This window comes from Ambystoma mexicanum, chromosome 3q (genome assembly GCF_040938575.1).
Source record: "Ambystoma mexicanum isolate Mex_15411 chromosome 3q, UKY_AmexF1_1, whole genome shotgun sequence".
NCBI lineage: Eukaryota > Metazoa > Chordata > Amphibia > Caudata > Ambystomatidae > Ambystoma > Ambystoma mexicanum.
The window spans coordinates 480,980,980-481,005,611 of record NC_090926.1 but is presented as its reverse complement, the minus strand read 5'-3'; the positions used below and the strand labels follow the sequence as shown (position 1 = coordinate 481,005,611).

The following is a 24,632-nucleotide window of genomic DNA, read 5'->3' as shown; positions in this document are numbered from 1 at the left end:
TTGCATGTTGGTGTAAAACTAAAGATGCAGTTGGCACATGTTTGGTGTACAACCTACAGAATTGCAAACTGTGCAACCAGAAAAGAAAAATATCTTCCACACTTGATCTATTTACACAATCCTAGACAAAACATTTTAAATGGGTCATTATTTTATCTTGTTGCACAATTGGGATCACTGTTGGGATGCACATACAGCTCCCAGTCAGGAAAAAAGGTTCAGGTTGAGAAAAACCTATTAGAGAACAACCTCATGAGAGCAGACTGAAGGTTGTGACTCGACCAGCACATATATTATATTAGTTTGGTCTGACATCTATTAGATACTTACGATAGCAACATAGAAAAAAAAAAACACGTGTATTAATGTTGAGGTTGCGGAGGTCGTAGACAGGGCAGCACTATATGTCTAGTGTTTAGTTGATGTATTGTAGTGTGGGACGGACTGAAATAAGCTGAAGATGGAGTCGGCAACGTTGGACCAGTGAGGTTGGTGTGTTAAGTTAACAGAAGGAACACCATTTTAGATGTTAAGGCCTGACATTTGATGAACAGATGAAAATGCACGATGAACAGACAAAAATGCAGGTCTTGGTGTGGAGTTGCAGCTCTGTTAGTTGAGCTCAAAAAACAAATCAATTTTCCTGTTCCCCATGAGAAGCCATGGTCAGAGGCACCCATGGTACACTCATAAGCACTACTTGTATCCAGCTGAGGGGCCTGAATGTGAATGGATCGAATGTTAGTTGGCAGAAGAGCAGGTTAGGATGCACCCTTTAAGGACATATTCATGAGAATAGGGCATACCACTTTGTAATGCCTATGAGCCAGACAAAGATTTATAACACTACTGCCCTCACCATGGGGCGGACACCCCATATCAATGACACTTAGACCAGGGGTCAAGTCCTAATGAAAAAAGTGGGGGGAATCATCAACACATTAAGCAATCTGATGTGACGTCACCAGCAATTAGCATAACCATATGAAATATGCAAATGTCATTCAATTGGCTCTGCATAGCCATACAAATTACACATGACGAATGACATTTGCCTTTCATAAAATCTGCACGAACAAAAAAGAACAAAAAAACAGAGAGGATCTTTTCTTCTAATAGTGTTTTGAAGACGTTAAAAGGTGTGTATGTTGTAAACTTCAAGAATCAATAACAATGTTTTCCCTGGAACATCCAGTCCTGAAATGTGACAATTCAGCTTTGGTGAGCTCATCTGATGCAGTCGTGAACTGCTCAGCCTGTGAAATACTCAGGGGGGTGGCGTCCACCGTCTGAAAAAAAGTGGGCAGACTCTGTCCACCCATGTGTACCCTCCACTTGAGGCCTGACTTAGACACACAATTTAAGCAAACAAATCCTCATAACTCAGACTAAAAAGTGGTGCCCCGGTCACATCATTCCTGGGCACCTGGGTTTGTGAAGAGATAAGGGGGGGAGGGTGCCAGGAACAACTTGTGATTACCGACAGGAGAAGCTGAGATGATGCTAATAAATCTAGTACAATATCTGGGTGCAGCTTTTGTGCGCCATGGTGTCTGGTTTAATGAGGAAGCCTTTTGTCTCATCAAAAGCTGGGTTGGCCTTGCCAAGGTACTTTGTTTGTGTCTAGATCAAGAGTGTGCACATAACGTGATGGTCCTAAATGTACAAATTACACAGGTGTATGATTTGTGGATTCTTATCAAGAATCCACCAAACATACACCTGTGTAATTTGCATTTTTGCTGCTATATAAGGTATATAGGCTTGAGATAAGACAAGCTCCTTGTCAGTTTGGTTCTATGGAGCACGTTTCTCTTCTAATGAAAAAGCAAAACAGATAATGTACTACACAGTTTGGTGTGCAAGAGATTTTGCTTGGAGCATTTCCTTTACTGTATAAGGAGCCTGCCAGGATTTCTTTTTGGATTCTCTCCCATGCTATGGGCAGTGGACAAAGGGTCTCCATGTATTACTGAGAATGAGGTGGTGGGGGGGTCACACTGGTCTTGCCCAGACGTGAGACGTTCCACCTGCACACATCCCTTTAGTTGTTGTCCTAAATCTCCCACCATATGAGACATGTTGATGTTGTCTGTTTCTTTCGTTTGTGCCTGCAGAAAGACTGGGGATAGCTCCCCTGGGTGATAAGCCCAGTAGGCATAACATAGGGGATTGTTTAGGCCAACTTTACTTTGTATTCTGGTATGTTTTGAATTTCATTCAGGAGGGTGAAAGTAAAGCTAATCACTATTTTTGCTCAACATATGGTTCAATTAATGTATTGAGTTGGCTATATCAACTCGAGGTGATAAGAACTGTGGTAACGTTTCTAAAGTGCAGATTGAGATCAAAAAACTCTCTTACTGAAAGTGTGTGATCCTCAACAAATCTTTTATTTGCACTGTACTGTACCTTCCAAAAATGTGATGCCAGCTATAGTTTACCTGTATTGAGGCAGGGAAGCTGGACATCTGTCATGACTTTGTGTTGTGGGTGTATAGTGTTTTAATTTTAGGGGTTGAGGATTTGGGCTAACATGTGCATTTGAGTGCAGCGAGGCAGACAACAAGGAATGCATCATTTGCCAGCATGGCTTGCAGTTGGTTCCTAGAGCCAAGCAAGGGCCCATTGGGTGCCCCTTGCCCGGCTCTACTTCTGATATTCTTGGCTCACCCACCTCTAAGTTGGGCTCACATCCTCAAGAATGCCAAAGCAGCAGGGTCTCCTGTTTTCATCTCTCAAACCCCACATTTAAAGGGTGTTCCTGCTTTCAAACCACCAGTATGCACAGTGCTGTATGTGACATTCCCCTTTGAACTTTGAACCACTGTTGCTGCATCATCAAACCAGCCCAATATCGAATCGTCCCAGCAAAGCCTTATCACTTGTCCTGCTTATGCAGCAGTGAACCATACAGACAACTTGGTACTGTGTCATCAAACCAAGTGTTGAACCAACAGGATATTGCGTGAAGCTTGACATAAACTGCTGGATCATGATATCACTCAGCAATCTGAACCAGCAGTACTCATTTCAGTCCATGCGTGTTTGTCAAATCATACCAGATGATCCATCAACCTGCATCACGTGATGCTGCCTTTGAACCACATGGAGAACCTCTCGAACCCAAAGTGATGCTGACTCACCACCTGGGATCAATGTGACTCACCACCTTCAAACCGAACAAGCGTCACATTTTGAAGCCTGGTTTGACCCTGCAAAACCACATAAGAACTGAGATCAGGTACTATCCAGATCCCTTTTACCTTTGATCCATTTTTGGGGTCCTAGAGACTGGTTAAAACCCTTGATACAACTTTGTCCTAAAGAACATATCCTTTTGAGTGATGTTACTGCAATTCTTGCTAAATTATCCAGAATGCCTTCACATATTTGTTCTACATTGTGGTCTTTTACATGGATGGGTTTTTTCGTTGTTGTAAATAGTTAGTTGTATAATGTATTTGTTTAATTAACTTAGTTAAATTAATTAATTAATTTAATTAATTAATATATTATTATAGAAGTTTGACTGAATATTCTTTTATTTTGAACTTTTGTTCTGTTTCGGATCAGGTTGCTATTGTCTCGTATTCACACCACTTCTAAAAGTATAGCTTTCTCCCTGCTCCCATTACCACAAAGGTCATGGAAGTTATATTAGATCTGTGCCTGATCTATATGCATGATTGACATCAGCTTTGGTTTGTATATGTGTGAGCTCTGAGTAGGTTTAGCCGCTACTCATCCTTGTAATCCAACAGAGCAGAAGTAATTTTGTTACAATGAGTCAGCCACAGAGATCATAAACTGAAAAAGGCACTCCATGAACTTCTCTGCATCCACTCACTCTTGAATGAATCCCCACATTGAAGCAGATCCCCAAAAGTAGACTCCAAACCAGAGTTTCCTTGTCGGGTTACACTCTGTATTTGGGGAAGCTGAAATCTATCCATGGGATCAGAATTGCTGGATGCTTGCGGACAGGGATCGATTCTTTGACAACAGCAGAAAACTGGCACAATTGAGTTGAATTGATTTCACTGACCACCCACATGTTTATCTGTCCAACCATCATTTATGGTCAAGAGGGATTGACTGCATGATGCAATGAGAGGCAGGGAATATCGTGCTCACTCTGGCTCCCATTAGATTGATGAGAAGCAGGCAGAGACAGCCCCTTGTTCAGGCATGGAAGCTGGTCCTCTCTTTCTGACACTTTGTCCAGTTCTGCAATGTTGTGGTGATGAGTGTTCCTCTTATGCCAAAATGCTCAATAGGTATTGAACAAAGACTTACATTTAATAGGGCTGTTTACAAGCATGGCAGTGTAGTAAGAAATTGGCAGCAATGGATTTTCTATAATTCTCACCACACCACCACCCTACGAGTTTATAATGTGAAGAAGATAACTGCATCACCAGCACTTGACTGGTGGTACTTACTCAACATTAGCACCAGAAATAGAAGAGTGCAACAGAGCGTAATTGCCAACAGCGCGTTTTCATCCCAAATCCCCTTTGCACTATGGATCAACATCACCATTCTGCCCCTTGTAATCAGGCAGCTTTTGCTCCTAAGTATTATTTTATTTCTTTCCTCGTACAACAATTTATAGTTTGTAGAGGTCAAAACAAAGGCTTTGAAAAATCTTGACCGAGGTCCCAGACTATCATCTAAGAAGAAATGAATGCAAATGATTTTAACTGACAATTGTTCACCATCCAGGTAGCACTACTATTTTATGAGGGGTTTACCATTCAGTACATTAGTGTCAAACAGTATTTAAACATGCAGATGTATAACCACCACATGCATGCATCATGGTGTTGTGGCTGGCAGCACTCTTTCAAAATATGCAAGGGATGCTCACACACTTACCATATCATGGTCAGACACGGGCCCGAAGCTGGTGACAAAGATGTCAGTCTTCACTTCGGTCACACGCTCTGTTGAAGCAAGAAATTGACACCGTCAGAGTGTGCATTAAATGCCGCCCCACAATCTCACCCCCAAAAGCAAAATGTATTGCATTTCAGTAGTAATGGTCAAATGACATGCACGCAGGACGATAGAAAATGTACGACTTTGCAGTGCAATCTGAGGTAAGATATTTTACAGATCATCCTCTGGGACACCATGATGGAAAAGAAAAAAAAAAGACATGTAGTGGAATGATATTATATGCTGTACAATTTGCATATAAACATATAGTAATACAGAATTTCGTTTTTTTTTTGTTTCTAATATATCCTACTTTATTTAAAAAAATCCACATTCTCAGTATTCAATCAGAGTTAATTCAATCACAGTTAATTTAATGTCCATTTGATATCTTATAACGGCCTGCAGAGTAATGATTGGAATAGAAGAACAATTGGCAACTTTATGATTTAGGTGGCATTGTAACATGTTGGCAGTAGTTCTGTTATTGCCACTTTTTGGGTGCTAAAGAAATTGCAACAAGCTTTGCCACACTGCCAAATTCTGCCTTTGTTGTTGAACTGGGCGGATTACCTATACCCCGTTGATGAAGTTAACTCCTCAGCTTTACATACAAATATCGGTGGATTTGAGGAATCAGGATTATGGCTAGTAAAACATCCTACAGGATTATGGCTAGTAAAACATCCTACAAAGCCTACATGAAGTTCTATGGTCTCCAAAAATAGGTAAGAACACCACCTTTACTGTGCCTGTATTCTGGCATCAATTCTGCCGACTGAGAAATGGAAAGGGTAATAATTAGTCTGACAGTAATTCCAGTTACTACCAAGCTCAAAATGAGGGCCAATTAATAATAATGTATCTGGGCAGTGAGGCTTGTTAATGCGAATGAATGCCATTTGGTGGATTGAGGCAAAACATTTATATAGGTCATGTTAGCATCCTTCTTCAGGTTTTTTCTAATCCAAATGAAATAGTCTACAAGCCACGGAAAATCCACAATATATACACCCAGAAAATAGAGTGAATTGAGTGATGGTGCATTTCCTGCAAAAAGTTCTCAAACTGAAAAGACAATAAAAATCTAAGTGTCATCATGAACAACTATTTATTATGTACTAGAAGGTATACCCATGCTACATATGGTAATTCCTACATTAGTCCTAGTTTGAGGTTCATTTAATTAACTAAACCAATGCTTCTTTGGAGAGAATATTGCTAGTTTTTCCTGTAGGAGCTAGTGTGAACACATTTGTTTCCAACTCTGGAGCAAGCCAAATAAAGCTGGCCTTGAGAAAAGCATGAATCCTGTAAATCGGTTCCAACTACTTTGAGTTGCAGCATTAAGATTGTGCAGCAACATTATTGATGTCCCGATCAACAGACGAGGCAGCAGCAACCTCACCATAAGTGCTGTACGTATAGGGCTGAAAAGTGTAAAGTGCTCTACCTATATGTGTAACCCTGAAGCATGAAAGCGTTGTACTGTTGAGATGACATACATTCATCAACTTCTGTGGGAAATTAAGTTTGTGTAATTATCATGAGCGATTTGCCATGATGTGGTGGACAATATCATTGCAGACAATATTCAAGAGACATGCATCATTTCCTGTCACCCACATCACTACAAAAGAACTGTATTGTGTCACCCAGATTACTTCAAAAGTGAGTGCCGCTAATGTCAGCTAGAATGCTGATAGTGTGGAAAGTTTAGGAACAATGCATTGCTGAAGTTTTCACAAACTGCTAAAGTTTAAGAACAATAAACGCAGAACTATGGCAGAGGTATGGCACGTAGAACCATATGGCAGGGGCAAGCATTGCGGACCGCATATTTTGTACTTCTAACATTGTCTACTCAATGGAACTTACCCACATGCCAAATTTCAGGTTTGTGGCATGTTGGGAAATATGCTGAACATTTCAATGTCCATTTTAAATATAGAGAGATTATTGTTATTATTATCATTATTCTATCTATACAGAGCAAATATTGCTCTGATGCAGAGAGGTGCTGTTCAGCAACGTTAGGGTAACATTACAGGTGAGAGAGTTGAGTGACAGACAGTAACACAGTACTGTATGTGTACACAAAATAGTCCTCATAGTAGCATTGTGTTGAGTTGCAGATAGTCATCCCATGACTGATGAGTAGCCTCAGAGTCTAGGTAATGTCAAGGTGGGACTGAAATAGAAATGTTTTCAGCTCTTTCTAGTGGTATGGTCTTGGAAAGCCACAGGACGAGAGCACAGCAAGAGAAATAATGCTTCCTAATGTTCTTCTTGCAGGCCTGAATATTCTTGAGTCTGGCAATGGGAATCTGTAGATACTCTGAGGTCTGTCTGCCACAGGTGCTAAACCTAGTCACCAGGTGTTAAACCTAGCTACCAGGTAAGGTGGTGTACCAGCTGAGGTAGCCATGTAGGTGACACAGGAATTTTTGTTAACAAAAACCTAGATTTTCTGGTAACCAGTGAAGCTCACATAGGGTGATGAAAAAGTTTCGAACTTGCGTGTCCTGCTGATTGGTTTGCCACTTTCGTAAGAAGCAAACATCACACTAGAAGTAAACAGACATTTTTGGAAGTCCCACCCCCTTGACACAACTCTTTCATAGATTTAGTACAATAACAAGAGGAGATAGATAAATCAAGTTTGAAGTATTTTTTTTAACCTACCTATATTTCTATTTTTCTTTTAAAAGTATTGAGCATTATGAAATACAAACAAATTATGTAAGGCAGAAAATGACATTTCACTAAATTATATATCAAACATATGCTGATCTTGGAATGATGAAAAGTTGATATGGTGGTGCAAAATTGGACACAGCGATTGTCAATCCAGACCTGTCTATAGTTGAAAATCAAAAAAACGTAAGATTTCTGCTGTTCACAGGGAGCGCCTAACACCGCTTCTAGGTGTTTCAAATTCTGCTATTGCCTTATCTCAGGGTATACAAAATTGCATGCAATATTAATATAAACACACACACAGACACACACACATATGCCAACATTTCCAACTATCATGAATAAAACAATTGATATTTCGCACCAGCATATTTAATTCACTTCATCAGGCAAACGGGGCTTATGCAGGTCACAGTCCAAGTGCCATGCATAATGTTTGTTTGTTTGTTTGTTTATTTATTTAGTATAGCGCGCAAAACCCAGAGGTAACAGGGCGCAACAGAGGTCAGGAAGATAGGATTACTTAAAAACTTGGTTACAGAATAAGATAGGCATGAGAAAAAGTGCATTGCATTTACAGTTACATTGTGTGGGATGTGCATATATACATATAATTGAGCGAAGGTTTACAAATTTACATATTAATACTGTGCGTAGGAGCAGTTCGGTTGCATTTACATATTTACAAATTTAAGGCTGTGCGTGGTAGTCAGGTTATAGCATTGGCATGATCAGATTAGATGGCAGGGTTAGTCGTGAGGATCATTGGCCCGCAGCCAAGTGAGGGTGTTTCGCCTGAAGCTATAGTAGGATTGGTCTGTCCTAATGTGGAGTGGGAGGGCGTTCCAGTGTTGGGCTGCCAGGACAGGGAAGCTGCTGCCGCCGGTTTTCTTTTGTCTGAAATTGGGTACCTGCAGGCAGTAGGAATTGATCGATCTGGTGGGGCGGGTGGACGTTTTTTTCTTTATTCTGGATGCGAGATAGGGGGGGGCTGCGTTGTTTAAGCATTTGTGGGTGAGTGATGCCGTTTTGAGGGAGATGCGGTCATGGATTTTAAGCCATTTGTGTTCTCTTCTTTTGTTGGAGATGTGTTCCTTAGAGGGTAGGTTGAGGGCTGTTCTGAGAGCGTTGTTTTGTAGTGTCTGTAGTTTGTTGGTTATGCATTTGTTGGCTCCTAGGTACATGGCGTTGCAATAGTCCAGTCTGGATAGTATTAGGGCGTTGGCTATGATGATGCAGCTAGTTTGGGTGAGGAAGGCTCTACATGCCCTAATTAGCTTGCATGTGTAGGCGGTGGAGGATGCTAGTGAGTTGACTTGTTTTTTTAGTGACATGGTTGCATCAAGGTGAAAGCCTAGTGTTTTCACTGTTTTGGCCACTGTGATGGTATTGCCATCAATGTTGAAGGCCTTATAGTTGGAGCTGAGTTTTTTGAGATTGGTATTGGATCCGAGGAGCAGGATTTCGGTTTTCTCATCATTTAGACATAGACCGTGTGTGGCCATCCATGCCTGAATGATGAGATATATTTTGTTTACCAAGGCCGTATCTGAAGCGTAGTTGCCTGAGAGGGGTATGAGGATCTGGGTGTCATCTGCATAATTGGTATATGAGACACCCAGTCTGTCCAACTTGTCAAATAGGGGCTTGGTAAAGATGTTGTAGAGGGTGGGAGAGACGCAGGAGCCTTGGGGCACCCCACAGGTTATTTTAATGGGGTCTGCTGAGGCTAGGGTGGAGAAGACCCTCATAGTTCGGTTGTCCAGGAATGATTGGATCCAGGCTATGGCCTCTTTCGAGAAGTGGGCTGCTGAGGCCAGGTGTTCGCACAGGACTCCGTGATCCACCAGGTCAAATGCTGCCGACAGGTCGAGGAGTAGTAACATGGCAGTGTTCCCTTTGTCGTTAATCTCATTGATCTGGGTTTTAAGATCGATTAAGGCTGTCTCGGTGCCGTGCTTCGGTCTGAAGCCTGATTGGTGGGTGCCTAGTAGTTTGTGAGTTTCAAGATATTGCTGAATCTGCAGGTATGCTACTCTATCTATTATCTTTAACAGGAATGGCACCGTGGTGATGGGCCTGTAATTGGTGGGAATGGCGGGGTCTAGGGTTTGCTTCTTGAGGAGAGGCAGGACCCAAGATTCTTTGAGGTTGCTTGGTATGGTGTTGGAGGAGAAGGATGCGTTGATCAGCTTGGTTATGAAGGGGGCTAGATCCCTAGCAGCATCCTTGATTATTTGGGGAGGGCAGTTGTCGCCTTTGCAGTTAGATGGTTTAAGTGAGGCTATAATTTTTTCTGTTTCTGGGATAGATATTTTGGTAAATCTGAAGAGATTATGGCCTGGACGGTTGGCTGTTTTGTCGTGGTTGCTGGGAGATGCTTCATTGGTGGTGAGAGAGTCTTTTTTCAGAGCGATTTTGGTTTGGAGACTTTTGATTTTATTAGTTAGGGCGTTTTGGACGCTGGTGCACCATGCTTTATCCTTAATTATATTGTCTGGTGGGGGTATAGGGGATTCTAATTCCCTTAGTATAGCAAATAGTTCTCTGGTGTTGGAGCTCGATTTTTCGATTCTTTCATTGAATAGTTTCTTTTTTGTGAGTAGAATTTCTTTTTTGTAGTTGTTTGCACAAAGTTTGAGTTGTGAGTTGTGATTTGTTCTCTTCAGTAGGGGAGTTGTGCCATTGGCTTTCAAGTTTCCTTTTGTGCAGTCTAAGTTCTTTCAGATGTGGGGTGAACCAGGTGTTCAGGTGGGCTTGTTGTTTGCTTTTTTGCAGTTTTTTGCAGTTTTAGAGGGGCAATGATGTCTAGTCCTTTTTTTATGGTATTGTTATAGTTTTCTACTAGGAGTTCTGGTTTTAGATTGTCGGGGAGAGCATTGAGGGTTGGCAGTAGTAGTGGTAGGAGGTTGTCTGGGGTTATGTTTTTTTTTGCTCTAGTGGGTAGTGGTGGTGCCATGATTTTTCCTTTGTTGACTTCTCTATTAAGAGATAAGGTGAAGTCAATGAGGTAATGGTCTGTCCAGTGCTGGGGAGTGGTTTTGGTAATGATGGTGTCGCAGTTTAGAGTGGCGATCCAGTCCAAGGTCCTACCTTTATTATGGGTGGGGGTGAGCACTCTTTGGATTAGGCCGTGTTCATCTAGCATGTTAGCTATGGCTTGTGCTGATTTGTCGTCAGGGTCGTTTAGTCCTAGATTCAAGTCGCCTAGTAGTAATATTTGGGTGGTGTCTTTTGTGTTGTTGGCTAGGAGGCTGGATAGGTCTGCTTCGAATGAGCCAATGGGGCCGGGTGGCCTATATATTAGAAGGATGGTTAAGGTGCGACAGTTGGAAATGGGTAGTTTGGCTACTAGGAGTTCGCAGGATTTGAGAGGTGTTTGGGGCAGTGGTCTTAGCTCGAGGTTTGTTTTAGCTATGATGGCTAGGCCGCCTCCTCTGTTGTTGGGCCTGTCCATTCTGATTATTTGGTAATTTTCTGGAATGGCTATTGAGAGTGCTGGGCCTGCTGCTTCGTGCAGCCATGATTCAGTGATAGCTAGGAGGTCGAGGTTGTTTGAGGATAAGGTGTCTGCTATTTCTGTGGCGTGGGCCATTATCGATCTGGCGTTGATCAAAGCTCCGGATATAGTGGTAGTGTTGGGTGTATCCTGGATTGTTATAGGGATGAGTTTGGGTTGGGTGGGGTTGTAGCAGGGTGTGATGTGGCTCGGGTGGATTTTGGTGTGTTGCAGGGTGGGTCTCTTGTTGTGGTAGATGGGCTCGTAGGGACGGGGTAGTCTGGCTCGTAGTCTAGTGTTTCTTTCTAGGGTTGGACAGGGTGCATTATCTGCAGGGTACATGGTTGTGGTGGCAATGACGATGGTAAGGTGTAATATATGTATGAGGAGATACAGTAGGGTGGCTGTTTGGCTCTTGCTGAGGTACATTGTGCGGTTTGGCATATGTAGATAGACAGGGGGTTTACCTGAATTCACAACTCAGGCTAAGAATGGCATGTGCAAGTAGATGCAAGTAGGTAAGGGGTTCACCTAAGAACAGTAATCACATTTAGGCATGTGCAAGTAGATGCAAGTAGGCAAGGGGTTCACCTAAGAACAGTAATCACATTTAGGCTAAAAATGGCATGTGCAAGTAGATGCAAGTAGGCAAGGGGTTCACCTAAGAACAGTAATCACATTTAGGCTGAAAATGACATGTGCAGGTAGATGCAAGTAGGCAAGGGGTTCACCTAAGAACAGTAATCACATTTAGGCATGTGCAAGTAGATGCAAGTACGCAAGGGGTTCACCTATGAACAGTAATCACATTTAGGCTAAAAATGACATGTGCAGGTAGATGCAAGTAGGCAAGGGGTTCACCTAAGAACAGTAATCAAGTAGGCAAGGGGTTCACCTAAGAACAGTAATCACATTTAGGCATGATAATGTACAGAATTAATGGATTTTTCCACGATCACACAATTTAGTTGAATGATGAAGCTATTTGAGGCCACTCAGTTACTTGGGGAATTGATATTTTCTCAGGTCTTGTTGGTAGAATTGTGTGGCTTTTGAGAATGCTCTGTATTAAAGACGATACTCAGAAAGTGCACAAATCACAATAAACCAACTTGATAATACCATGAACTACTATAGAAATATTATTCAATATGTTCCATAATGTTCAATTTCCCACTTGATTTATTTGTTTTCTTATGTGAAGGTTTTGTATATATGTTCATTAACCAGTACGCATTCAGTGAATGCTGAATAGTAGCTGTGTGGTTGATGGCGTTCTGTCAATAATAATATGTACATCACAACTATGGCCCATGTGTGGCGGTCTGGAAATAAGTGTGCCTGTCGGACCTTAGTGGCACCCTTTCCGAACAGCCACGCTCCAACTCTGTCTGACCTGCCGGGCGCAATGGCCACGGAACGCGGAGCTGTTACAGAAGAACCACTACTGTGCAGGTGTTTACATGTGTTTACAGATAGACCTAATGGAATATGTGTGATATGATGACCAGTGTTCATTCAACCAAGAATTACAATCGTAATATGGCTTAAGAGATTCATACCCTTTGGCTATCCGATACAGGTAGAGACTATTTGTTTTTCCTACTTGGTTTACCCTTTTTTGGTATTGAGGGTTATGGCGAGGTGAAGTTTTCAAATCGTTGACGCCTGCATAGTGATATGTATCTTTATGTTTGTGTGCCTACAGATATTGGAGTACCTTTTTGAAACCAGAACTAAGAATTAGAATCAGAAGTGGAAAAGAACCGCCACGTTTTAAGCACAAGATACATGACTGCCCCTGAGGAATGTCCATTTATCTTATAACATCTAGGACAGACACTTAAATAAGTCGGGCTATGATGGGATCAATGTTTAACAACAACAATTTATTTTGTTCTGTATCCCTCCTGTTCGAATAATTGTGTATGGGTTATTAAGTGAAACATTTTTATGCGTTTTGTATATTGTATTGTAACATGTGCATATGCTTTTTTATGTTTTTTAGATTTGTGTCATGTAATTGTTGCTTTGAATATATAATAATTAAACTTGATATGAAGGAGAGTTCCAGACATACACCCTAGATTTTTTTCAGAGGTGTTTTTGTCAAGATACCCACTGTTTTCTGTTGGTATATATCAGAATTTTGTTATTATATGTATACCCTTCCTTTTTTTGAGATTCAAGAATATTATATCCCCACTTAGTAGGAGGGAACAATACCTTGTGTGTGGGGTCCTACCCCAGTAGAAGAATTTGTACTACAGAACAACACCAGGTGGGATGTTAGGGCCCAGAGGGATCTCCAAGCCCTCTGGGGAGTAAAAGATGAACTCTCGATATCAGATGATGGACTGCTGCTGCGCGGAAGGCAGATTGTTATTCTGCAGACACTGAGGGCTCGTGTCCTAGAACTGGCTCACACCGGACATCAGGGGGTCGCAAAAACGAAGGCGCGGCTGAGACCCAAAGTATGGTTTCCAGATCTAGAAGGCCTCGTGGAATCACACGTGAGGAGGTGCCTGCCATGCCAAGCGGCGTGCCCAATAAAGAGAGCACCACCCATCACCTCCATGGAAAGCAGTGAGAGTCCGTGGGGCACCGTCCACGGTGACTTTGGGTAGACAGGGAGGGGCATGTACTTTTTGGCCGTGGTCGACCAATGGTCAAGATATCCGGAGGTGGAAGTGGTGGAATCAACAGCAAGCGAGCACACCATCACAGCCTTGGACAAGATGTTCGCGACTCATGGTTTTCTCGAAATCCTGTGCTCTGATAATGGACCTCCATTCACAGGGAGCCAGTTCGCACAGTACATGAATGCGAAAGGAATCCAGCACCGGAAGGTGTCACCCCTCTGGCCTCGATCAAATGGGGAACCCGAAAGGCTCATGAGGACACTGAAAAAGGTATTTTGAATATCGGCCAATGGAGGAGTGGACTTGAAGAAGAAACTGGTAGAGATTTTGCGGGAGTACCGAACAACACCCCACCGATCGACTGGAGTTGCCCCGGCCGAGGCTCTATTTGGACGCTGTCTGAGAGGCCTCATCCCAGAATTAGAGGGCCGTGAGCCTGGGGTCATCGATAACGACAAAGTGCACGAAGAGCGAGTGCTGCACAACGAGAAAGAGAGAGCAAGGAGAGGTTTACAAGATAAGGAGGTAGCCGTGGGAGACTCTGTGCTTGTGCGAAATCGGCAACCCGAAGGGAAGCTGTCACTCCCGTATGAGCCCCAATCGTGGACGGTTACTCATGTAAAAGGGACCATGGTCACAACAGCCAATGAGAGAGGGACTGTCACCCGCAACCAATCTTTCTTCAAAAAGATCGGTGTCCCACGTCTGAATGACGAACCAGAAGATGTTACCCCGCCCAGAGCAGTGGCAGAGGACCCGGCAGGGGACGTGCCAGTGGACATGATGCCACGGGTTGATAGCCCGCCGCAAACCCCACGGAGTGCCGGCCGTTATCCCACGCAACGTGATCGCAGACTGCCTGTTCGTCTAAAGGACTATGTCCTGGACTCAGGAGACTAATCCGGCGTCTCAATCAGGTCAGCAACCCACGTTGGGTCAGTTTACAGTTGTCATGTTTAAGTGTTTGGTATTAGTTGCCTTCTGTTATAGAAAAGGAGGGATGTGACGTCTTTAAGTTAAAGGCGCGCATGCGCAAGCCTCGTTTTGGGCCGCGCATGTGCGGTGATCAATAAAGACGGTCCGTGCAGCAGTTGCCGCCGGGACCCTGGAAAGCACAGACGTACATGTATTCGGCTCAGTGATTGTGTGCATGCGTGTGTGTAAGTACGGGGCGGCCCGAGGCAAGGGTGCACCCATCACAGCAGGCAGGGATGGTATTCTTGTTCCAAGTCCATGTTCTCCCTGTCAGAACAACTTAATTCTCCGAAGTGGTAAAGAAGGTCTTCTAACAAGCATACCCATGTTTACACCTGTTATTTGCACGTAGTTTACATCGCTGTGCGCTTTTAAAATGACCCCCTAACTTTTGTTCACTAAAAGACTGGAAATGATCCTCTAAAATTCTGTCAGCTGGTATCTATGTATGTTTTGACAGTTTCTTTTTAATTTAAGTTTTTTCTTTGATCTGAACATATAATTGTACGTGGCACTAAAAAAAGCAATGTGGCCGTTGTCAAATGAACTCTGGCACATAATTAAAGGGCAACCTTGCGCTTACATTTGATTCAAGTAGGGACTTTCAATTGTGCTACTAGCTACAGATGCAGTGTACCCGCATATAGCCGCTCCATGGTCACCTAGATGTCTGCGACGTTAACAACACTTAAGTTTACATTTACTTACTGACCCCATCTTGGTGGTTCTCGTCACCTGAAGTGACCTTTTTTTACGTGTGCATTGTTTAGAAGGTGTAAATGAAATAAATACAAATACATGTTCATGAAAACTATGAAGGTTTGGAGCATGAAAATGCAGCCAGTGGTCTGAAAGGTTGCCCACAGGCAGAGGTGGCATACGTGATATAAAGATGAAAGCAGATTCATCTGTCTGTCAAGGGTGTGCTTTCATCTGTGACAATAACTCGCCTAGAAAACACCTTCCCTGCATTCTGCAGGTGCATTGTTTCACATCCATGCATTTTCACAGAAGCTGGCCAGTGGAGAATTCCTCTTTGTGAATTAGCCCTAAAGCTTCAAGTCATTGGCCCTACTCATGAGTTTGTGAGAACCCAGTGTTACTAGGATTTTACGGGCCAGCAAGAGCAGTAAGTTCCCATTAGAGTGGGCTTGGCCCTATTACCGGCACTGTTAGTAATGTTGCAGGTGATAGGGGCAATTCTTTGCCGGTAGGGGCTTGAACTCCTGGCAGGTCAGGCCTGCCGGTAGTTCATTGCCCCTACCAGCAAACTAGGATTGTAACGGTCTGGAAAAAATGGCAGATCTGGTATTACCGGACATATTACCAGCATGTCTCCCAGACCGGCAAATTCATAAGGAGGGCCATTGACTGCATTGTAAGTCTACCTATGTCTTACAACATGCCATGTTCCATTTGTATTGGAAGAAGATTCATGGGTATGAATCTTTTTTGTCCTTCACGTTTTTGAACTTTCTTTTGGTTTGCTATTATGAAAGGCTATAAAACATACAACACAAATACAATGAGTTAAAAACGCCAGGAACAATAGCATCATGAATACATTAAAAGCACAACTTATCATAAAGATGAACATGTTACTCTCTTACCTGGTAACGTTCTTTCGATGGGATGGTCTGACGACGTATTCCATATCTATGACAGGTAATGTCCACAGCTGTGCTGCTTCGGAAAATTTTCGGCGTCTGCGTCCTGCGTTGATGACGTCGATGCGCCGTCCCCGAGGACCTCCTCCGACGGCCGACGTCACCCGATGTGATAAGTAGGACGCACAACGCCCGTAGCCTCAGTTGTAGTTTTTTCCCCCAGAATGTGTGACACCAGTTTTCTGCCAGTCAGACACACAAGGCCTTGCGGAACGCAAGCTGCAATCGCATAAGAAATTCTGCAGCGGGGAAGGTAGGGAGGGAGCGATATGGAATACGTCATCGGACCATCCCATCATTAAACGTTACCAGGTAAGAGAGTAACTTGTTCTTCAAGGGGATTGGGTCCTCCGACGTATTCCATATCTATGACAGACTCCCAAAGCAGTAACAAGCAAGGAGGTGGGAAAAGAATTTAGAACACAAATTTAGCATGCCCAATCAAATTGCGTAATAAAGTACTGCCTTGCCAAAGGCCAGATCCTGCCCTCGGATGGAATCGAGGGAGTAGTGACGTACAAAAGTATGTACCGAAGCCCAGGTGGCTGCATCACAGATGTGACGAATAGGAACACCCCTCTGCAGGGCAGTAGACGCAGCCACTCCCTTGGTAGAATGGGCCCGCAAGCCAGCCGGAGGGTCCTTACCCGCCAAGCGGTAACACTCGAAGATAGCTAAAATAATCCAACGAGACAAAGTCTGTTTCGTCACAGCTTGTCCCAAACGCTTTCCAGCGTAACAAATGAAAAGTTGATTGTCCACTCTGACCCGGGACATGCGCGAAATATAAAAGCTCAACGCTCTCCTAGGATCAAGCCTATGGAGCCTCTCCTCTTCCTTAACAGGATGTGGAGGAGGATAGAACGCCGGAAGAACAACCTTCTGGCTCAAATGAAATTCCAAAACCACCTTCGGAAGAAAGGAAGGACGAACTCTAAGGACAACCCTGTCCTTATGAAACACAGTGAAGGGTGGCTTAACTGAAAGTGCCTGTAACTCACTCACTCTGCGAGCGGAAATAACCGCAACCAAAAACACAGTTTTCAGAGTTAACAGTCTGAAAGGGCAAGAATGCAAAGGCTCAAACGGAGCACCCAAAAGAAACTTAAGAACAAGGTTCAAATCCCAACCGGGCACCAGAAAAGGTGACGGAGGGAACACATTAGTGAGCCCTTTCAAAAACTGAGAAATTGAAGGAATCTTAAAATAGGAACATTCTTCAGACAAGCGCTTAAATATGGACAGCGCCGCCTGGTAACCTTTAATGGTCCCCACTTGCAAGCCCCTGTGGGCCAAGGAAAGCAAAAAAGACAGAACCATGGGAATGTCACACTCAAAAGGATCCACAGTCTTAACTCTGCACCAGTCGCAGAACTTTCTCCAACGGCAACGGTACAGAGACTTTGTTGCCGGCCGCCTGGCTGAGAGCAACACCTCCATCACGTCGTCAGGGAGGTCCCAATCCTTATACCTCAACCTTTCAGAAGCCAAGCGGGAAGGTTGAGGGATCTGACATCTGGATGGAGAACCTGACCCCCCTCCCGTGAGAGCAGATCGTCTCGGTAGGGAAGACGACGTGGAGGGCAGATGGACAAGTCGAGAAGGTCCGGGTACCCCGTCCTCCTGGCCCACACCGGAGCAATGAGGATCATCCGGGAACCGAACCTCCGTAACCTCCGCAGTACTTGCAGGATGATGGGGACTGGAGGAAATGCGTACAACAGTGGGAAATACCACTCCACCACGAACGCGTCTCCTAAGGCTCCTTTTGGAGGAAATTCCTGCAAGCAGAACCTCTCGCACTTTCGGTTGACACTGGAGGCGAAGAGATCAACTTGAGGGGTCCCCGAAAGGGTGAAGATCTCCAGGAGAATCTCCTGAGCCAGCTCCCACTCGTGAGAGATCGTGCTCTGCCTGCTCAGACCGTCCGCTGTCTCGTTGTCGTCTCCGGCTAGATGAACAGCCGAGACTGAAACTTCTTGCTGGATGGCCCAGAACTCGAGCTGCATCGCCTCCCTGCACAGAGGAAGTGACCCTGCCCCCCCTTTTTGTTGAGGTAGTGCATGGCCACCGTGTTGTCCGTTAGAACCAGGACACTCTTTCCTCGCACAGTCGGCAGAAAAGTCTTCAGGGCAAGCCTGACGGCCCTCAGCTCCAACAGATTGATATGGAGTCTGGACTCCGACGGAGACCAACGACTGCTGACTGTCAACTCGTTGGCATGAGCTCCCCATCCTGTGAGGGATGCGTCCGTACGATTGTCACCACCGGCCAGGGCAGCCAAAATGGGGCCCCATTCATCAGATTGCCTTCGACAGCCCACTACAGAAGGTCCTGGGCGACCGAGGGCGGCACCTGAACAGGGTCCGACATCCTGCTGGAGGACTGAGACCACAGGAGCTTGAGTGCCCATTGCAAAGATCTCATCAGCAACCTGACCTCTGGCACCAGAAGAATGCAGGATGCCATGAGGCCAAGCAGTCTCAAGAACTCAGATGCTGGGAGAGTCTGGGCAAGTTGAAACTTGTGCACCATCTGCTGAATGTGAAGAGCCCTCACCTGGGAAGGAAAACACAGCCCCAGGGATGTGTCGAGCACTGCTCCGATGTACTGGAGCTACTGTGTTGGCGTCAAATGGGACTTCTTTAAATTGAGGGAGAAGCCCAGCTTGTGAAGGGAGTGGCAAGTGACGGACAGATGATCCAGGATTTGCTCGGGAGAGATCCCCCTGATCAACCAATCGTCCAGGTAGGGGTAGATGAGAATCCCCCCTTTCCTGAGAGGCGCTGCCACCACCACCATGAGCTTGGTGAAAACCCTCGGGCAGAGGTCAATCCGAACGCAGGACCCGAAACTGAAAGTGCGAGTCGCCAACCGCGAACCTCAGGTGCTTCTTGTGCTTGGGATGGATCGGCACATGGAAGTAAGCGTCCTTGAGGTCAAGAGACACCAACCAGTCCTGAAGTTGAAGGGCCTGGAGGACTTGAGAGAGAGTAACCATCTTGAACATGTCCTTCCTGAGGAGTTTGTTCAAACCGCGCAGGTCCATGATGGGTCTCAATCCCCCGTCTTTCTTCGAAATAAAAAAATAAGGGGAATACCATCCCTTGTTCCTCTCCGCTACAGGCACCAGTTCTATGGCGCCTTTCTCCAGCAGGGCTTGAATATCCTGCGCAAGGAGCGGATCCGTAGTCTTCAAAGAGAGGTTCCCAGGTGGATTGTCGTGAGGCCTCTGCCGAAAAGGAAGACAGTAGCCTTTGGTTATGATCTCCAGAACCCACACATCCGAAGTAATGGCACGCCACTCTACAAGATGCTGCGCCAGCCTTCCCCCAACCGGCGAACCATGGGACCTGGCCTCATGACTGAGGGGTAGCGGCTGCGGCATTGCCTGAGGGCAAAGAGGCAACTGCCCAAGCGGCCTTGGCACCTGGAGTACTCTGTTTTCCACCTCTGGCACTGTTACGGTGGCCTCTTTGACTGACAGCTCCTCTTGCTTTACTGAAGGACGAGTAATAACGAAAGGAACCTCCCCTCCATTGTTGTCCCCTAGGACGAAAAGGCGGAGGTTGTCGAACTGCAGCGCCCAACGACTTCACTGCAGCTTTGGAGGTCTGCAACCTCTCAAGGCTCTCATCAGCCTTGCTGCCAAAAAGATGTTCACCGTCAAAGGGCATGTTGAGGAGCCGGGACTGCACATCAGGAGCGAACCCAGACTTCCGCAACCACTCAAACCTGCGTATTACGGTGCTCGCCGCCATGGACCGGCTGACACAATCTGCCATGTCCAAACCCGACTGAACGGCCTCACACATGGCATCCTTGCCATCCTGAACCATAGCAAGGAAACCATCCCGTTCGTCACCTTTGGGAATATGTTCAGCCACTAATGCAACACAGTTCCACAGAGTGTGTGTGAAATGAGACAAGCCACATACAGAGTTGGCCGCCTGAAGCGCCATACCCACTGAAGAAAACACTTTCTTTGCCCAGCCGTTAAAACATTTGTCTTCCCTATCCGGAGGGATGGTAGGATGCCACGCCTGCTTTGCCGGGGCCGTAGCCACCTGCACCACCAAACTCTCCAGAGTGGGGTGCCTGGACAAGTAGCAGGGGTCGCTACTGGCTGGACGGTATTTTCGCGACAAAGACTTGCCCACATTCCAGGGAGACTCTCCGGAGCAGTCCAAGCCACCGCCTCCCTTCTCTGCAGAGCCATATGAAATGGCAGTACAGGATCATTGGGGGGACCAAGATCAAGGATGTCCGTGAGATCATCCTGAACAAACTCCCCTGGAGGAGCCGACCATCCCAAGTACTCAGTGACCCGAGACATGAGGCGCCGATATGAAGAATCGGCATGAGTGCCAGGCTCCGGCCTACAAAAGTCCACCTCTGGAGAGGTGTCCAGTCCACTGGCATCATGCAGTGACTGCCTCAGGTCACCAAATTGGCTATGGCCCGAGAGAAGCTCATCTGGCACTGTAACCGGAACCAAGCCTTCATCAGAGCCTTCATCACCCTCTGAAATGTACTCCAGGTGGTGAGAGGAAGACACCTGGGGACCAAAGCTATGCCTGACCTTAGCCAGAGCCTTTCTAGGGGCTAACCCCGTGCCACGGGGCCCCTCCAACAACACCACTCTCGAAAGGCGTCGAGGCGCCGAACGAGTCAGCGCCGGCGTCGAGGCAATCAGCGTCGACGTCAAGCGAATCGGCGTCGAAGTCAGCTGCAGTGCCACCAGCATCGACGGTGTCGACACAGGCCTCGTAGCCGGAGCTCCGAGCGTGTCTCTCGACGACCTAGGTGCCGACGACCCCCTCGGAGGCAGAGCTTCAAGAGAGATCGTCGACGACTTTGGCGCCACAGGCATCGACGTCTTTCTCGAAGACGGCACAGGATCATGCGGTCTCGAGCGCATCGAGGACCGGCACCTGGAATGGGCATGGTGAGAATGGCTACCCTTGTCCGAGCGGGACCTCTCCCGCGAGCCGTGCCGACCACCCGAGCCCGAAGGCGTACGAGCAGTGTCTCTCAACTGGTGCCGACTGACCCCACTTGGAGGACCGGTGCCCTGCGATTCAAGAATCGCTAACATCTGTTTCCCGAAGGAAGCCCATTCCTCCGGTGTCGCTTGCATGGTGTGATAAGCGAACCACCGATGGGCAGAGTCCTCGGAAGAGGACGGGGAAGGCGACCGATGCCGGCGCTACCAGGGGATGCCTCAAAGAGGCAGAGGAATGGGGAGACCGACTCCTGGAAGGAGACCTACTGGACTTCCGACGATGACGCGGAGAGTCACCTCTCGAGTCATCCGTCGAAAGCCCCGCAGATCTCGACTTCTGGGGCTTAGACACCCAACCTACCCACAACTTCCTGGCAGTCGACAGAGTCGTCCGTATCATGGGCCTCCCCGAGGCACCAGAGGAAGGCGTCGTGCGAGTCTGTGACTGACATCTGGGACCCAAAATCCCCGCATTTCTTGAAGCCCAGACGCGGGGTTGAAGACGAGGTAGACATCGTCATGAACAGGTTTTCACAAAAACCAAACAGGTTCAAAGAACCGAGAAGAATACAACAAATTCCAAAGAGTCGAGGCGTACCGAGATTCACGAAGCGAACACATTCGTGGAAAAAACAGAACTGAGGCTACGGGCATCGTGCATCCTACTTATCACATCTGGTGACGTCGGCCATCGGAGGAGGTCCTCGGGGACGGCGCATCGACGTCATCGACACAGGACGCAGACGCTGAAAATTTTCTGAAACAGCACAGCTGTGGACATTACCTGTCATAGATATGGAATACGTCGGAGGACCCAATTCCCTCAAACAAGTCTGTTCTCACTTGCTGCCTGAATGAGGAGGCAGCATCAGCACAAGCAATTAAAAACTCTATGAAGGCGTGGAGCGCAGCGGTGTGGAACCATGCGTTCCCATGTTCCTGAGCTTTCTGTGGGGTTGGAGGAGGTGGCTGGAGGAGTTCCCTTGAGTTTCTGTTCCTTTTTCCTTGTTTCTAATTGTCTACAAGTGCACCTCAAGGGAGAGGGAGACGTCTCTCACATGAATACCCACCTGCTAACATCCATGGTATGTACAGTTATAAGCTTCACACACGCTCAGTTCCTGCCTGCATATGCGCCTCTTCTGGGTGAATGCCTGCTAACCACTGTGGCACAAAATTGTTTGATCAACCTCACACTTTTCCTTCTCTTCTCTGCCCCTCCCCCCCGCCTGGTCTCTCAGTACCAGAACTAAGATTTTGGATGTCAAATGCCACTTCTCTCACTGACAGCCTCCTGGAGAAAGACTCTTGCCTTAAAGAGCCAACTGGTCTCCTGACACCTAAACCACTCAAGTGCATACTGATTGAATCTCCATTCTCATTGTTGTCTCTAGTTAATGTCCACGCTTTTGGAAACTTCTCTGCTCCTAAATTGTTCTTTGGAACTTCCATTTCTGGCAAAACAAGCCTGCCAAAGTCGACAACCTCCCAACATGTTGTCAGACCCTGCAGCGCCCCTGTTCTTCCACTTTGGCAGGTCTCAAGACTCCTCCTTTTACATCCACAGTGGTAGCAGCCCGGTTCGATGTAGTGCCGACAAGGAGTACATGGAACAGAGCTTGACCTATCATGGATATCTACATTGGGCCCTGCCTCAGAGAAAAGTTCAACTATAGGCCTGGACCAGGCCCCTAGTGATCCCCTATTAGGGATCACAGATGATTTATTTCTAGCTCTTATGAACGAAAAAATAGAAATCCTAAGGGAAATCAACAACATGGAACTGGGCTCATGTGACAAAGTGGGTAAACTTCAGCTCCCCATAGATTTGTCACCCCTGGAAAGCAGCAAATCAAGGGCTCCCATGCATACATAATGAGGCTTCTGAGAGCCATCGGCTCTAACTGCAATGATAATGACCCACCATCTCTATCACTCGCGCTGGCACAAGCCTGCTCTATACCAGCTCTTGCACCGTGTGAGCCACTCACAGCTGAAATCTTGCAACCTAACAGTTTCTGCAGGGTGGAATCCCATGGCGCAATCACAGAAAACAAAACCGATAGTCTCCAGGGTAATGAGCAAAGGCAATGTCTGGGCACTTCAAAAGACCTGAAGGCCCTCTATGACCAGCAGGAATTGGTGTTGGTCGTCACTAGGGACAATACTCAAACGTTGGCACTTTTGATGGGCAAAATGTCCCTGGTTGAAGACCTTCTTTGGACCCTCTGCTGGGTTGATTCCATGAACCTGGGGCCCTATAACTCAAGGACCACCTGAAGGGACCTTACCCATACCTCTACTTGTACTATTAATGCTGGAGGAAGACTTAACTGAGCTTGCCCCTAAAATCAGACGTTATATTTTACATCCATTGGGTGAGGCAGCAACTAGCTTTTTTGACAATTCAGAGGGAGTAATGATTTAGGCAACCTCCCTCTTAAAGGCTGAGGTGTGCTGCTGAAGAGCTGATGGCAGGAGGTAAGGGTGAATCACTGAGTATTTTTTTTTTTTTACAGACTGAGGAAAGAAATGAACCAGCCGGGGCTTTTTCAATCGTTAACTTCCCATGCACAAAGGTAACCAAAGAAACTGAGAAGCAAGTGAGTGAAACCTAAAGAAAAGAAGCTTACGCTTAATGCTCCCCAAGTCCTTCTTAAAAAGCTCTCAAATAAAAAGGGTGTTACTAAAAATGCAGGGAGAAGCTCCAAACAATTCCTTGGAACTGAACTGAATTCTATGAAATTGGTGAAAGTTAAATGAGCCAGAAGAGCTGATATGTTGTTTCTTTCTTCCTTACTTTAGCTTCCCTGTATCTGCCTCTGATTTGTATGTATTGCAAGTCTTTATATGTACTGCTTTTACTAACACAATTATATAGTAAATCTTGAATTGTTAGATATTTATTCCAAGTTAAACATTACTCAAGAATTGATAATGTAGCATTCATTATTTTATTATCCAAAATTACCAGATAAAAAATATTTCACTTTTCTGGTGCATGCTGCAACCATTGCGTGTATGTATGATTATGTTCCTGTACTAACAACACCATTCCAGTATAACATTTCCGTTAGATGAGTACATTCTTTAATAAATGAATTAGTTCATGATAAGTCTCCCAATCACCCCTGACATTTTGTCACCAACATTATAAACATACTCCCTTGTATGGACTTTTCATCAAAATTAATTTCATA

The 24,632-nt window shown here is 45.6% G+C and overlaps 1 protein-coding gene across 3 annotated transcripts in view; it reads right to left on the bottom strand.

The window, feature by feature from the left end:
- Positions 1–24,632, bottom strand: part of GABRA1 (gamma-aminobutyric acid type A receptor subunit alpha1) — an 834,827-nt gene that overhangs the window by 532,171 nt on the left and 278,024 nt on the right. For all 3 annotated transcript variants that reach the window (XM_069654274.1, XM_069654275.1, XM_069654276.1), the window contains exon 4: positions 4,882–4,949. In XM_069654274.1, the coding sequence (XP_069510375.1) occupies positions 4,882–4,949 (68 nt within the window). The remainder of the gene's footprint in view (positions 1–4,881; positions 4,950–24,632) is intronic.